A 16,257-nucleotide genomic window follows, 5' to 3' on the forward strand; every position below is an offset into this window, starting at 1 on the left:
TTATAAATTTTCATAAAACCTTAATATAGCTGGGTTTTTAGAAATGTTGGCTTGTTTTTTTAGTTCCTGCATGATATTATCATTATTTTTATGCCTGCCATAAATTTCTTAAGACACTTAATATTTGGCTGAGTATTGAGTCAATGTTTAACTAACTCTCCTAGTCACAATAAGTGGCACCAGAAAGTGTGACATGATCTCTGCTTCCAAGGAGTTTATGGACAAGTTGAAAAGACAAAACCAATACTCTCAAAAGAGATCATAGGATAATTACGAGTAAATGTTAAATAATACAGTACTATCGTATGTGCAATAGTTTTCCTATATTTGTATGTCTTATAATTGATGTTCGTTTGGACTATAGAAGTTGGGAAGGATTTGTGGTGGCGGGAAGCGGACTGTGACATGGGATTTGAGCATGTGGTGTGGGATTTGAAGGATAACTAGGATCTAGATATGCAGCGAGACAGTCTTCAGAAGCAGGGGAAATAGTGTAAGGCAAAACATGAGAAAGGGTTCATATGAAGTATGGAGGAAAGAGTGAGGCTATCAGATTTGCAGAAATAGAGAACTGTATTTGGAAGAGTATTAGGAAGATAAATAACATAGGTAGAATAGGTACAGATTATACAGGGTGGGGCAAAAGTAGGTTTACAGTTGTAAGTAAATGAAACACAAGATTTATTCTTATGTTGTTACTTATTAATTATTGTATTATTTTCCATACAAACAACTGTTGACTTACTTTCGCTTCACCCTGTGTGTTTTCTTCAAAAAGAGATAATAGAATTTGGACTTGATGAAATAAGCTAGGGTCCCCAGCTAGTAAATTACAATCTTCAAATGGATCATAAAGCTGTGGAGGGTGATTCCTAAAATCCAACATGTTTCCCTTTCTTCCCTTTGTGTTTTATTAAGATTTCAAGGCTGGAGGGGAGTCACTACCTTACCCCAACTTCTCCATTCTGCTATGACTTACTGTTTCTCAGCCCTCCATCACCTTCTTTTCCCTCAAGGAAAATTAAACTTCTTTTACTAAAATGAGGTAATAATAATATTTTAGAGCTTACAATGTGCCATGCACTTTACATATATTAACACATTTGCTTCTCACAACAATCCAATGAGGTAAATGCTATCCACCTTTTATACACAAGGAAACTGAAGCACAGGGATATTAATTTGCAGAAGTCCCCTACAGCTAAGTAGTAGAAGAGCTGAGATATGAATTTAGGTTGTCTAATATTATACTACCCCTTTGTAGTCATTAGGGAGTGATTGCAAGTTCTTTAGCAGGGGAATACTTTGACCCTTGCAATTCTCTCACTTTTTAGCTCCATTCTGCTTTCTCTTCCTTCCGATCCATCCTAGAGGCTATTAACTATTATCTCAACCATCACTTCTTCCACAAGGTCTTCCTTGATATCCCAGTCTCAGCAAATGTTTCTGTATTTCTGTTATGTCTTCTGTGTGTCAATGGTACCCTGTAAATATCTCTATCACAAGACTTACAAAATGTTTTACAATTACCATTTTATTTGTCTGTATTTGTTAAAGACAGAATTAACAACTTATGGAATCTTTTTATAGTCAAATGATAAAGTGATTATCCACATCAACAATGAGCTAAGTAACAACTGCATAAACAACAGAGGACTCAACATATTTGCAGTAGAAGTGGCACCCAAATCTACAATGGTAATGCATTGTTTTCTAAATGAAGCCTTTGGTTTTCTCAATTTGAAAAAAAAAACATTTTTGCTATTAATGCTATGAGAGTCTATATGTGAAATAAAGTAAAAAATTATTTTAAGTTTGATATTTGTATTGGTACCATCTTATACTAGGAGATAGGAGATTTGGTTCAACTTCATTTCCCACAATCTAGCACAGCTAGTATGCGGTATTCACTTAACCTCCCTGTTCCAGTTTCTTTAAGTGTAAACTTAATATATCAGCAGCTCCAGGTACTTCACAAGATTAATGTAAAGATAAAATGATGTGCATGAAAGCACTTTTGAACATCATATAGAAGTACAAAATAGCAGTAATAGTAATAGGAGTTTTTGATAATCCAAAATACTTTTATGTACATTATTTAGACTTTCTTTTTCTTTTAAGATTTTATTTATTTATTTTTAGAGAGAGTGGAAGGGAGGGGGGCAGAGAGGGAGAGGAACATCCATGAGTGGTTGTCTCTCGTGTGCCCCCAACTGGGGACCTGGCCCACAACCCAGGCATGTGCTCCGACTGGGAATCGAATCGGCAACCCTTTGGTTCACAGGCCAGCACTCAATCCACCGAGCCATGCCAGCCAGGGCAAGATTTTCTAAGGCAACCTGAAAGAGAAAATGCCTGTGAGTTTAGGATAACCAACAAAGTCAAGAGTCAGGCACAGCCGTAGTTCTGGTATTAGCAGAGCTCCGCGTTTCTGACTTAGCAAGAAGTTGGAAAGCAGGGACAGATCAGGAGACACTGGAACCGGTCTAGTGAGAGGAAAAAGGAAAAAGGTTTCTGTCCCTACTCTTTCTTCCTCCATACTACCCATGAAATCCTAAAACATTCTAGAATAGGATAAAGAAAGATTATTCGTGTCTGTTATTCCAGTGAGGGTTTTAGAACATCCTGCAGTATCGAGGAAAGGACATTTACTCCCCTTTCAGCCTCCCCTCTTTATCCACCTTCACAAACACCAACTACCAACTTTTATACTGGAGCAGAATTTAGGCTGGGTTATCCTGCTAGGCATCTGGTCATAAATTGCAGGTTTGTGCTAAGGATAAATATTATGGAATTTTACATGTACAGGGGTATTTTTTAGATAGGGTCTAGAAATGTTGTCCTATTGAAAAATTAGTCCAAAATAACAATTGATAAAAGAAAAGTAAAAGATTTCTATTTTTATATGCAGGTTTGTCAACATGTAATGCCTCTGAATGAACGACAAGAATGGATATATTATTGTGTGTATTCCCTTATATCTTAAAAACTCATTTTAGGAAATAATTCTACTTGAGACTATCAAACTAAGAAGAATTATTTCAGGTTTAGTCTGTTCTTTGTTGATCAACTAAAGGCTAATCAACTGAACTGATGTACATAAATTATAATTCAATTTGTTATTCCTGCTATATTATATACTTTATTATTAAAATATAAATAATATTTTAAATGTATGGCCTTATTTAATGGGAAATCTGGGCACATTTTACTTATGAATAGTAAGTCAAAATAAAATTAAAGGTAAGCTTTTAAAAAGTAATACTCAATAAATTCTACAAAATCCTATACACTTTTGATTTATTCATTAAAAAAAAGCTAAACTAAAAGAAAATGTAAATGGGTCCACTGCAGCAAGTGTCTTGTGTGATTTTCTTGGCCTTTCGATGTCCTGTCCAGTGAACCTGCAGGTCTGAAGCTCCTGTGTGTGTCTGTATGGTCCCAGGCATATGGCTGTGGAAGGACCAGGGGACTTTGGGGGCCCGTTTTCCTTCCTGCTGCTGCTGCTGCCGGTGCTGGTGACACAGAGCCCCTGCAGTGCCTGCCTCTTCCCCGGTAGCCTCTGCCTCCTCGCTGCAGCTCTTCAGCTTTGAGCCTGTGCCCTCCCTTGGGGCCCAGCATGTGCTCACTGGACCGTTCCACCATTGCCCTGTAGTGGGAGTCACGATGTGCCCGAGAACATGCTGGTGACCACTGGCAGGCAGTTAAGAATGGAGCAACAGGGGTGGGGTTAGTCGTGGCGTTTACTTCTGATGGGATTTGTGTCTTATTATATGATGGCACAGTAGACAGGATAACATGGGAGTGGTCAGTGTATGATTTGACATTTGAAAAAATTAGAAAGCTTAATGCTGCAGCAAATCACAGATCCAGAAATGATTTCTCTGATGAGAAGCTCCCTATCCTGAGGGAAGCCAGCGCAGAATGCTGGAACCAAACCTCACTATCTTTGATGTTCAAGGCCATGCAAATATGGCTATCGACGTTCACAGAAAGTTTATATGGCATTTCCTCTACTATACAGTAATAGTTTCATCTGCCCTTTCTTGCCAGAAGTTATCTATATGTTGAGACAAACAGATCACACTCTAGTAATGGCTTTAACTCACAGACCTTGGAATCTCAGCCACGCAGGAGGTAGAAATCTCTGGAAACAATCCATGGTTATGGTAATGGCCATTTTGCTTGATTGGAGCATACCTAATATCTTGTGGTACCTGTGTGGAATTTCAGCATTCCTCATGCAAAAGGATTTTATATCCTCAGACTACTTGAAGAAGTGGTCGCTTAAAGGCAGTGAGGTTGTTGCTTGGACTGTTAATACCTTTAAAGGGAAGAAGTTACTGCGAATCCCATCTTGGTTCCAGCTGTATCACCAACAGCATGTTGGAAGACTGCACCTCAGTTCTAGATATCCCACTCCCACCCCACCCCACCCAAGAAATTCCATCTACAGAAACTCTCTGCTGACCTGATACAAGGATATTAAAATATCCTGTGCTAATCCAAGCCCTGGGGAAGCAGGTGGCTCACACAGCAGTCGTTTATCTGTAATTGCATTTTTACTTGAACCAAAGCAAAACCCAGTGTTCCACCATGCTCCTTGGAAGCCTGAGTTCAACACTGTTGCTTTGGAAAAGCTGGGTTTGCAAAATGGTACAACAGCTTCTGTCCCCACCTAGCTGAGGCATACACCTTAACCCAGGGAGGATAAGCGCAAACTGAGTTGTGCAATTTGCGGGTGCAGATGCAAATGCATGATCACTCGTAGTTGACATTTTAAAACTTGCCAACTTATGTAATTTACTTACTTCAAATATTGTATTCGGCTAATGTTATCAATGTAATATAGATGTCAAATGTGTGACCACACTGATAAAATCAACAAAAGGGAAAAAATGTAAATGTAGAAATTGCCATGTAATTGTATACTTAATTTTCTAATCACAAAATAATTAAAGCAAAATTTGGAGAAATTCATTTTTATATTGCAGCTAAAATCTAATCACAACTAAGAATATTTTGTTTTGACAGTAAATTTTAAAAATCAATTTACTTGTGGATTACTTTTAATGTATTTTGCAATAGGAATTAAATCTAAATAGCATTTAATGAAGTAATTCAGTGAATAAAAAACTATTAAGCAATTATGGACTATTTATAACCATATTAATAACAGAATAATTGGCTGGTAAATGTTAGCTTTTGAAATATGAATATCAATATGGCAGTATATTAGTTTGTACTTAGTACATGCTAACACATAGTTTAAGTGTCATTTGAATCTTTTCCCCTTGATTTAGGCATCTGTAAAGTGGGTAGTCATTATCTACTGTGAATTCTTTAGATGATTTTTTCAATCTTAAATTCTTTTAGTCCAAGGGAATTAGCTAGTTAATGAATATAAACTGTGTTACATGTTGGGACTTTAAAAGTAAATGACTCTTTAAAGATTACTTCACTACTGTGGTACTAGAATACCTAAGAAAAATTTAATTCAAGTCCTGAAATTCCTGACTTATAGGTTGATAGTAATTCTTTTTTTAAGTATATTTTATTATGTTGTTACGGTAGTTCCAATTTTTTCCCCGTTGCTCCCCTCTGCCCAGTACCCCCCTTCCTCCAGCAATCCCACCCCCCCTTAGTTCATGTCCATGGGTCATGCATATAAGTTCTTTGGCTTCGCCCTTTCCTATATTATTCTTAACATCCCCCTGTCTATTTTGTACCAACCGATTATGCTTCTTAGTCCCTGCACCATTTCCCCATTTCTCCCCCTCTCCCCTCTCAGCTGATAACATTCTAAATCAGCGGTTCTCAACCTGTGGGTCGCGACCCCTTTGGGGGTCAAATGACCCTTTCACAGGGGTCTCCTAAGACCATCGGAAAACACATGTATAATTACATATTGTTTTTGTGATTAATCACTATGCTTTAATTATGTTCAATTTGTAACAATGAAAATACATCCTGCATATCAGATATTTACATTACAATTCATAACAGTAGCAAAATTACAGTTATGAAGTAGCAACAAAAATAATTTTATGGTTGGGGGTCATCACAACATGAGGAACTGTATTAAAGGGTTGCAGCATTAGGAAAGTTGAGAACCACTGCTCTAAATGATTCCTATACCTATGATTCTGTTCCTATTCTGGTTTGCTCAGTTGGATTTTGTTTTTATTTTTTAGATTCAGTCATTGATAGTTGTGAGTATGTTGTCATTTTAGTGTTCATAGTTTTGATCTTCTTTTTCTTAAGTAAGTCCCTTTGACATTTTATATAATAATGGCTTGGTGATGATGAACTTCTTTAGCTTCACCTTTCTGGGAAGCACTTCATCTGCCCTTCCATTCCAAATGATAGCTTTGCTGGATAGAGTAATCCTGGTTGCAGGTTGTCTTTCATCACATTGAATACTGCTTGCCAGTCCCTTCCTGCCTGCAAAGTGTCCTCTGAGAAATCAGCTGATAGTCCTATAGGTAACCCCCTGTAGGCAACTCTCCGCTTCTCTCTTGCTGCCCCCAGGATTCTCTCTTTATCTTTCACCTTTGGCCTGTCAATCATGATGCGCCTGGTGTGGTCCCCTCTGGGTCCAGCTTGCCTAGGACCCTCCGTGCTTCCTGGACCTGTATGTCCGTCTCCTTCACAAAATTTGGGAGGTTTTCCTCATTTTTTTTCAACTCTTGCTTCCTTATTCTGCACTGGTTGACTGCTTTTTTCTTCCTTATGTTCCAAATCATTGATTTGAACCCGTTTCCTTCCCTTCACTATTGGTTTTGTGTGGATTTTCCTTCGTTTCACTTAGCACAGCCTTCACTTCTTCTCTTATGCGTCTGCCGTACTCAAGCATATCTGTCAAGCCTGTGAGCATCTTTATCACCAGTGTTTTAAATTCTGCATCTGTTAGGTTGTCTGTCTCCTCATCTGTTAGGTTGGCTATCTCCTTGTCACTTAGTTCTCTCACTGAAACCTTGATGCGTTCCCCCTTTTGGGCCATACTTCTCTGTCTCCTCATTCTGACAGGCTCCTGTGTGTTTGTTTGCCTCTGTGTTCTAGGTGGAGCCTTAGTGATTTGTCAGTACAGGGCAACCTGTTCACCAGGTTGTGGTGCTGTATGTGGGGGAGGGGTCCGAGAGGGAACAATGCCGGCTGCCCAGCACTCGCCCATTTTCCAGGCACCTCTCCCACTTCTGCACCGGACTGGTGCCCCTCTAGCTGCTGCCCTGGCTGTTGTTCCCAGAGTGGGTGGGTCTGAGAATATTCTAGGACCATGGGGGCCCTTTAAACAAGCAGACCCTGCTGAGACCGGCAGTTTCTGCCTCCACCGCAACCCCCACTGGTCTGCACAGTCAGAAGCAATGAGGCTTGATTTTTCCTGGTGCTGGGACCATGAGCTTCGAGGTCCGGTGAGGAACTGGGAATGTTCCCCAGGTGTCCCTCCCGATTTTTTAAAATGTGTGACTGTGCTTTCTGCTGGCCTGCTGCTGCTGCTGCTGCTGCTGCTGCTGCCACCACTACACCACTTCCTCTCCACCCCAGCTCCACCCCTCCTACCTGTCTGGATGAGTATTTCTTCTTTATATCTTTGTTTGCTGGGCTTCCATGCAGTTTGACTTTCTGGAACTTCTGGTTGTTTCTAGTTTTGAGGTAGTTGTATTCCTTCTTAGTTGTGGAGGGAGACGCAGCGTGTCTGTCTGCGCCTCCATCTTGGCCGGAAGTTGACTTTTTTGATAGTAATTCTTTATGCAACTAAATATAGTTGATGAACACATAAGAATATTTTCTTTAAATTCGAGAGGTGCATCCCTTTCTCAGAGTAGTTTTGCACAGATTAACCATAGTATTTTCAAAGGTAACTTTGCATTTGGTTTAATTTTTAAAATCACATGGGTACAGCTTACCAAAAAACATCTAGATATTCCAAATCTCTCCTGTGTTCTAGGTCCTATTCCTGCCTGTCTCTTTAGAGTTCACATTAAAGCTTCCTATGACTGAGTTTTATCTATAAACACTCCCTCTTTGCTGGCTTTTTCCCATTGTTATTTACAGATGTTACAGACCTTTTATCCTTAAGAAACCTCTCAATCCGCATCTCCCTCTGTCATTATCTCTGTTGTCCACATTTTCTATACCCGCTTTCATAAGTTCGTTGTTGTTAAACCCAGTGGGTATTTTAAAGCCTTCTCTCCGGTGTTAGACATTGTTGATCTTTCTGGGACACCATGCTCTTCAGATTTTCTTCCCACCTCTGACCGTTCCTTTGCAGACTTCTGTAGCTTCTCCCAATCTCTACATTCTCTCTCACCTCAGGCCCCTTAGATGTAATGTTTCCTTCTTGCCTATAGAATAGTTCTTCCCTCCCACTTTTCTTGCTTCAGGTCGCAGAAAATGTCACCTTTCCCAATAATTCTTTCCTGATTACTACCTTCCACCTCCGAGACCACTCTGATGGCCCTAATGCTCTGTGCTTACTCTTTGTTGTCCCACTTATCACACTACCCTGGAATTCCTGTCCGTGTGTACTCTTCACCAGGCTGAAAGCAGGGATAGTTATAATTCCAGCATATGCCATACAAACCATAATGGATATGCATTAAGTATTTGTTGGATGGGAAGAAAATTAAAATACACTTATATGTGGTATGAATTTCTCCTAATTCTTAGAGCCATTTGTAAATTAAAAATAGAAACATAAGAAAAAAACCTCTCTTTACTATTTAATTCTATGTAGGCAGACTTTGTCTTTCATGTCATTAAATAACAGGTTAAAAACTAAAAGAAAATAAAAATTTAATTTTTTCACTGATTATATAACGCAGTTTTAAATGAGAGAGGAATAGACTAAATTATTAGTAATTTCTTCCCACTTTAAAATTCTACCATTCTTATATTTTAAAACCGAATTGGTGTTAAATATCAAATGCTGCCATAAACAGTTCTTAAATTACTATATCTAATAATTTTGTTGGTTTTCCTTTAGATAGTAGTAGACCTGATTCTGCTTTGTTTTTTTAAGCCAGTGGCCTTCTCTTAGATCTATTTTTGGTGTAGGTTAAGTATAAAGCAGAAACATAATACACAACACTAATCAGATTTTGAATATAATCCAGGAAAATGGGAATGTATTTCTGATTTTGGCCACCAGAGGGTGAGCATATTACTTTATTATTCTTTGGTGGGAGTCGGGGGATACTAATAATATTTTTCAGCACTGGGTTAAGTCTTTTATGACTTACAAGATTGCTTTGTTGAAATGTATACTGTGAATACATCCATGCGCAGGCATGTACACCCATTCTTATTAGAGAATATATAAAAATTGTTTATAACTTACAAAGTGGATACTAACTCTTCTTCTCTTAAAAGGGTACTGATTACACTTTGTTAAAATCAAAAAAAAAAAAGACCAACCTTAAAAATTTCCTGAGCAAACAAAACCAGTTTAGTAATACAAATAAACTTTAATTTAGCTTATTTTGCAAGACTAGCTTGACTTCGGTCATTTCTTGCTTATGCCTCTGGAAATCATAAGCAGAACTTGAACCGTTTCCCAAGGTTGGTAGGAAGCAGCCAATGAACATCCGGTCAGTGTGGAGAGCACACAGTCACTGCTTTCTCATCACATAAGCGGCTTCATAACGAAATATGCTCCGAGCCTCACTCCGTGTTTTGGTTTGAGTGCTCCCAGTTTGCAAACTGCCTTTTTGGTGAGCGCACAATAAATTTTTACTAATTATTACTTTGGTGATTCATTGGTTTTACTTCTGTTATATCTGAACCTTGGACAACTTCATGAAGTTACAAGTATAAGAACACATAGAACTAGCTTTGCTAGGTTTACATAGGATTATAAAGTTTATCTTTGCTACTCAGCCTAGCTTAATTTCTGGGGGTGTTGGGGAAACTACATAATGATTTGAGGAGAAATAAGGCAAATAGTAGAACTGGTTTAAGGAAAGTTAATGAGATTCATGTGGAGTGACAATTTAGGGATCCGGAACTAGAAGTCGTTGCTGAAAGGGAAAAAGGATTTTGGTGGATTTGAAGTGCCTATGCTTATAAACTCTGGCAAGCGTTGTCTAAGGAAGATGAAAAATAAGCATTCTCAAGTCTTATGAATAATTCACAAGCTGCCTGTATTTGTGATATTTGATCAAAGTGAATTTGTATGTTAAAAATAGGTACTCTATTTTTTACATAATACATTACTAAAGATATATTTGAATGTTAAGAAGAAGACCTGCCATATTATAAAGGGGTTAGAGATATGGTTCCATTCCCCAAATTAAATACATATTTTTTTCAATTTCTTTTACACATGATAACTACCCAATATGTCATACACATTCTTAATTTTATCCTTTACAATTTAACACAAAGGTCACCCAACTTAAATTCAAGTCCAGCTAAGTTTAATCATCTTAAGGAGGCTGATGTTAACATATAATGTAAATGCAATAGTGCCAGTTACAGAATGCTAGCATTCTAAGCTTTCTGGGCATTTCAGATATAATATGCAAAACCACTGAAAAGTAAATTTTTCTGTTGCTAAACATCTGTTGCAAACATTTCTAGATTTAGCCTTTGAAAGAACTGTTTTCTTCTTAGCAGAGCAGTAGCAGTTGTAGGAGACAAGCAGGCTGGTGAATGGTAAATAGGGCCATACAGTTAACAAGTACCTGTTACATATTGCATTAGTTATAAGAGAGAAGTAGTAGACATATCTCTGTCCTCAGGAAAAGAAGGGCTGAGGGAATGAATTGCATGCCAACCTATTAAGGACTAATATTAAGTCAGAAATTAGTAAACACTGATCATTAAGCATAAACTAGTGATGAGTGTGTGGCAACAAAATCGGAAGGGACGTTGTCCCAACCTGAGGCAGGATAGGGAGATAAGATTCTCTTCAAAGCTTGAAAGAATGAATGAGGTGTAGTTTGAAACTAAGTAGTGCTTTGATTTGTTTTTAGCCATGCAATACAATGTATTTAAAATTACATGTAAAAGAGGCACATTTTAATAACTATTAAAGAAGATGATCCACAGGCTTTAAATTATTAAGTACTACACTTACTAAACTAAGTCTGATAGAACAAGTTTGGACAAGTTGGCAAGATTAGTGTGGACTGGAAGAATCAGGCAACCTAGAACTAAAACTGATCTTAAAAGGATAAGAGGGATTTTAAAAGGGAGAAAGCAAATTTTAGGCATTTAAAAATTTTTTAAAACTTTTCTGGGATTTGCTGTATTGTATCTCTGCCTATTAGTATCACAGGCAATAGGTAAATTGATCATATACTTACTGAGTATATGAGGTCTGTCCAGAAAGTATCTAGCCATGTAACATGAAAAATAGAGACATTTATTGAAGGAGATACAAGAACATAGTGTGAGAAACGCTCACAGTAAAAACTGGGACACAGGACTTAAGCAGTAAAGCGAGGCCTTTATTCACAAGTCTGAAGAGCCGGGCGCACCCTCACAGCCAAAAGAATGTGCACACCAAGTAGACAAAGAAACCTGATTTTATAGTCTTAGCTTTCCCACCCTGAAATTGCCCTGAAAGTGATTATCTTCCCCACCCTAAAATTGCCACCCTAAAGTGATTAGCTTCCCCACCCTAAAGTGAGAGGATCAGCTCCCCCACCCTAACGCAATTAGCTCCCCCTCCCCTCTCCTTCTTCCCCGTTTCTCCATTACTGGTTACTCCTGAGTTACAATCTAACATGGTTATCTAAATACCCCTATTGTGATTTGTAGATATGCCAGAGCTGTCAGCTCCCTTCTCAGGGATCCTCTAATTACATTTGCCCTTAAGACCCTTTAATTACATTTGCCCTTTGTTACTAATGACTTTCTACTGGTTTGGGAGTCACTATGACCTTGTTTCTTACAATAGGACAATGACACCTCAGTCTCCTTCAAAGTTATGACCTTCTTGAGGAAATCTGGTGCATTGGTAGTGGTTTGAATCAAGTCATTAGCAAGTACAGCATGATGTTCCTTCTACTGTGGTAGCAGAAGCCACGAAACAAATTTTGCCCCAACACATTTCATGCCGAGATCCTGCATCAAAATCTTGGACACAGGGGTTTTTGGAATCCCCAGATCATCTTCTGGTTCTCACGCTGTCTGTTGCTGATCTTTGCTGATTGCTGCCTGCACATGTTCAATGTTGTCAGGAGGTCTGCTTCCAGAACATGAATCACTTTCAACAGATTCCCAGCCATCTTGGAAGTGTTTGTGCCACATTTCTATTTGCGCTGCAGTCATTGCATCAGCCCTGAGTGCCTTCTGAATCATCTGAATAGTTTCTGTGAAGGAACGTTCAAGCTTAATGCAAATTTGATGCAGATTCGTTGCTCTACTCATTCAGTCATTTTGAATGGGACGGCCACACAGTACACATGCTCACTCAATGGTGTCTACTGCCCCTGCTGACTAGTACATTAAGTTGTCATTGTTCATGCATGCACATTCCAGTCCACTCTCCTTGGCTGCCTGGTTGCACAAACTGTTCCTGTTATATTAACAATGTCTGGACTTATTCCAAGAAGATCATATATATATATCACTGCTTTACTTACTGCATATACAAAGGTGAACAAGTTAGACATCATTCCTGCTCTCATTATATATAGTCTGTCAGAAAAGATAGATTATGAACATTACACATTGTACCTTTAACATTTATTTTTTAAATACCTCATCCTTCATGAAACTTTTAATCTTTTCCCCAGTACAAAAGAAACTTGCATTTCTTGAGCTCTATTTTAAAATGAATGCTTTGTCATGTTTTTATTTCATATTTAAAAATTATCACAATAAATTTGACCTTATTTTGGGAGGGGGGCAACATTGTATATAGATCTATTAACTCATGTACAAGTATAGATCCATTTAAACACCAGCACAGTCAGGATACAGAAAAGTTCCATCACCAAAAAAGTCCCTTGTACTATCCATTACAGTCACATCCTGTCCTCTTACACCCCACCGTACCCCAACTCCCACATGTCTAGCCTCTGGCAGTCACTGATCTGTGCTCAGAGGTAGGATTTTCTCTTTTTTGAGAATGTCATGGAAATGAGATTGTGCAATATATAACCTTTTGAGATTGAATTTTTCACTCAATATAGTGGCTTTGAGAATCAACCAAGTTGTACGTTTCAATAATTTGTTCCTTTTATTGCTGAGTAGTATTTCATTCTATGGAGGTATCATAATATGTTTATTCATTCATCTGCTAGGTTGTTTTCAGTTTTTGGTAGTATTAATAGAGCTATTCTAAACATTCAAATGGTATATAAGTGTATGTTTGAGTTTTTAAGAAACTGCCAAAGTGTTTTCATAGTGACTGTACCATTTCCACGAGTGATGATGAGAGTTCCAGTTGGTATTGTCAGCTCTGGGTATTGTATTGTCAGCATTTGGTAGTATCAGTACTTTTTACTTCAGCCAGTCTAATAGATGTGCAGTGATATTTCAAAGTGATTTTAATTTGCATTTCTGTAAGAAGCTAACGATGGAGTAACTTTCTATAGGCTTCTTTTTTATCTGTATATATCCTCATAAGCAAAGTATCTCTTCAAGTCTTTTGCCCATCTTAATTGGGTTGTTCTCTTACTGTTGAGTTTTGAGGGTTCTTTATAAATTCTGGATATATCTTTTGCTAGATATGAGATTTGCAAATACTTTCTACTAGTCTGTAGCCAAAGCTTGTCTTTTCATTCTCAAAACAGCATCATATGGAGAACACAAGTTTTTAATTTTGATAAAATCCTATTTATTAATTTTTCTTCTATTGAATCATGTATTTGGTGTCAAGTCTAAGAAGTTGTTGCCTAACCTCAGGTCACAAAGATTTCTTCCTGTTTTCTTCCAGAAGTTTTATAGTTAATTTTACTTTGGACATTTATATCTATGATCTATTTTGAGTTAATTTTTGTATGAGTTATAAAGTTTAGGTTGAGCTTCATTTTTTCAATATGAATGTCAATTATCCCAGCACCATTTGCTGAAAAGATTATCCTTTCCACATTAAATTGCTCTTGTGCCTTTGTTGAAAGTCAACTGACCATATAGTACTATTTATTTGTGTGGGTCTGTTTCTGGACTGTCTATTCTGTTTTATTAATGTACAGATTTTTCCCTTAACAAATACTACACCGTCTTGATTACTGTAGCTTTATATGAGGGGGAACCAAAAGAACCAAAATTTATTTATAAAAAAATTGTGTATTTATTCTTACACATTTAAACTTAAATCACCTTCAAAGTACTCTCCCTTTGATGCAATACACCTATCAAGACATTTTTTCCATGGCTCAAAACAGTTTTTAAATTAATCAGTTTGGTGCCTTTTCGTGTTTCTGCCATTTTTTGTTCCACCTCTTCCGTATCAGCAAAATGTTTCCCTTTGAGGAGTTTTTTCATCTGGGGAAACAAATTAAAAAGTTGCTCAGAGTGAGATCAGGTAAATAGGGAGGGTGGGACATGGGGGTCATGACATTTTTGGTCAAAAACTGCTCAGTGATGTGTGGGCACATGTGCTCATAAATCACCCATCATGAAATAGGCAAATGCATTGAAAGGGTCTTCAAAAAAATTTAACTGAAATCAAATGCAGCCTCTCACAACAACACCAGTTGGTACAGTGATACAGATGGGTTCCTAGAACACTCACCTAGTAGGGGAAGCCTGTACTACAAGGGCTCACCCCTTCAGAAAATAATTTTGGTGTGGTTTTTTTGGGGGGGCTATGCCCCCTTATATGTGGTAAGTCTTGTAATTAGGTAATGTGATTTTTCAGTTTTATTATTTTTTAAATTGACCTAGCTATTCTGTTCTCTTTCCCTTTCCAAATAAATTTTGGAACTAGCTTGTTTATATACACAAAAGCTCTTGCTGGGATTTTTATTCATATTGCATTAAAGGTATTTTGGGGCAACTGACATGTTTATTGTGTTGATGCTTCCAGTCTATTAATGTGGTATTTCTCTCCATTTATTTAGGTTTCCATTTATTTCATCAGCATTTTATAGTTTTTAGCAAACAACTACTGTACATCCTTCATTGGATTTATATCTAAATACTTCATGAGCTACTTTAAATGACATTATTTTGAAATTTGTTTCCAGTTTGTACATTGTTAGTATATAAAAATGTGATTGATTTTTAAAAAGATTTTATTTATTTATTTTTAGAGAGAGGATGAGAATGGAGGGAGAAAAAGGAGAGAAACATGGACGTACATGAGATACATTGATTGGTTGCCTCTCACATGCCCCCAACTAGGGACCTGGCCCACAACCCAGGCATGTGCCCTGACCAGGAATCAAATTAGCAACCTTTTGATTTATGTGGTGACATCCAACTCCCTGAACCCCACCAGTCAGGACAATATGGTTGATTTTTGTGTGTTGGTCTTCTATTCTGAGACTCTTGTTAAAGTCATTTATTAGTTCTAGAAGGTTTTTTGTTTTTAGATTCCATGGTATTTTCTACTTAGAAAAACATATAATCTGCAAACAGGGATGGTTTCATTTCTTTCTATTCAATCTATTTGCTTTTTCTTTTTTCTTGCCTTATTGCACTGGCTAAGACTTTCATAATTATGTTGAACAAGAATGGCAAAGGTGAATATCCTTACCTTTCCTCAATCTTAGAAAGGAAAGCATTCAATCTTTTACCATTAATATGATGTTAGCTGAAGGTGTTTTTGTAGATGCCCTTTATTAGGTTGGGGAAGTTTCCTTTTGTTCTAGTTTGCTGACAGTTTTTTAAATTAGAAATAGATACTGAATTCTGTCAAATATTTTTTCTGCATCATCATACAGTTTTTTTTTAGACAGTTAATATGGTGGATTACACTGATTGATTTTCAAATATTGAACCAGTCTTCATTCCCAGGATAAACCCCACTTGGTTATAATATGTTATATTATTGTGGATTCAATTGACTAGTACATTGTTCAGAATTTTTGGGACTATGTATATGCAGGATATTGGTCTGTAGTTTTCTTGATGTGTAATATTTTTGTCTGGTTTGGGTGACAATACAGTGCTGGCTTCATAAGATGAGTCAGAAGTGTTTCTTCCTGTAGTTTTCTGCAAGAAATTATGTAGAATTGGGGTTATTTCTTCTTTAGATAATTGAGTGTACCATTGAATCATCTGGATGTGGGGTTTTTTAAGTAATGGGACCATTTAGTTTATTCTTGGGTGAGGGGTGGTTTTTGGCTTTTGAAG

At 37.4% G+C, this 16,257-nt stretch overlaps 1 protein-coding gene and 1 pseudogene across 1 annotated transcript in view; both read left to right on the forward strand.

The window, feature by feature from the left end:
* Positions 1-3,197, forward strand: part of EFCAB7 (EF-hand calcium binding domain 7) — a 48,407-nt gene extending 45,210 nt beyond the window's left edge. The window contains exons 13-14 of the mRNA XM_090271662.1: positions 1,591-1,698; positions 2,912-3,197. Of these exons, the coding sequence (XP_090127788.1) occupies positions 1,591-1,698; positions 2,912-2,986 (183 nt within the window). The 3' untranslated portion in view covers positions 2,987-3,197. The remainder of the gene's footprint in view (positions 1-1,590; positions 1,699-2,911) is intronic.
* A 238-nt stretch (positions 3,198-3,435) lies between these two features.
* LOC150015020 (glycerophosphodiester phosphodiesterase 1 pseudogene) lies at positions 3,436-4,470 on the forward strand (annotated as a pseudogene).
* The last annotated feature ends 11,787 nt before the right edge of the window (positions 4,471-16,257 follow it).

Source organism: Furipterus horrens, unplaced genomic scaffold (assembly GCF_987537825.1).
Source record: "Furipterus horrens unplaced genomic scaffold, mFurHor1.1.pri manual_scaffold_3, whole genome shotgun sequence".
Lineage (NCBI taxonomy): Eukaryota > Metazoa > Chordata > Mammalia > Chiroptera > Furipteridae > Furipterus > Furipterus horrens.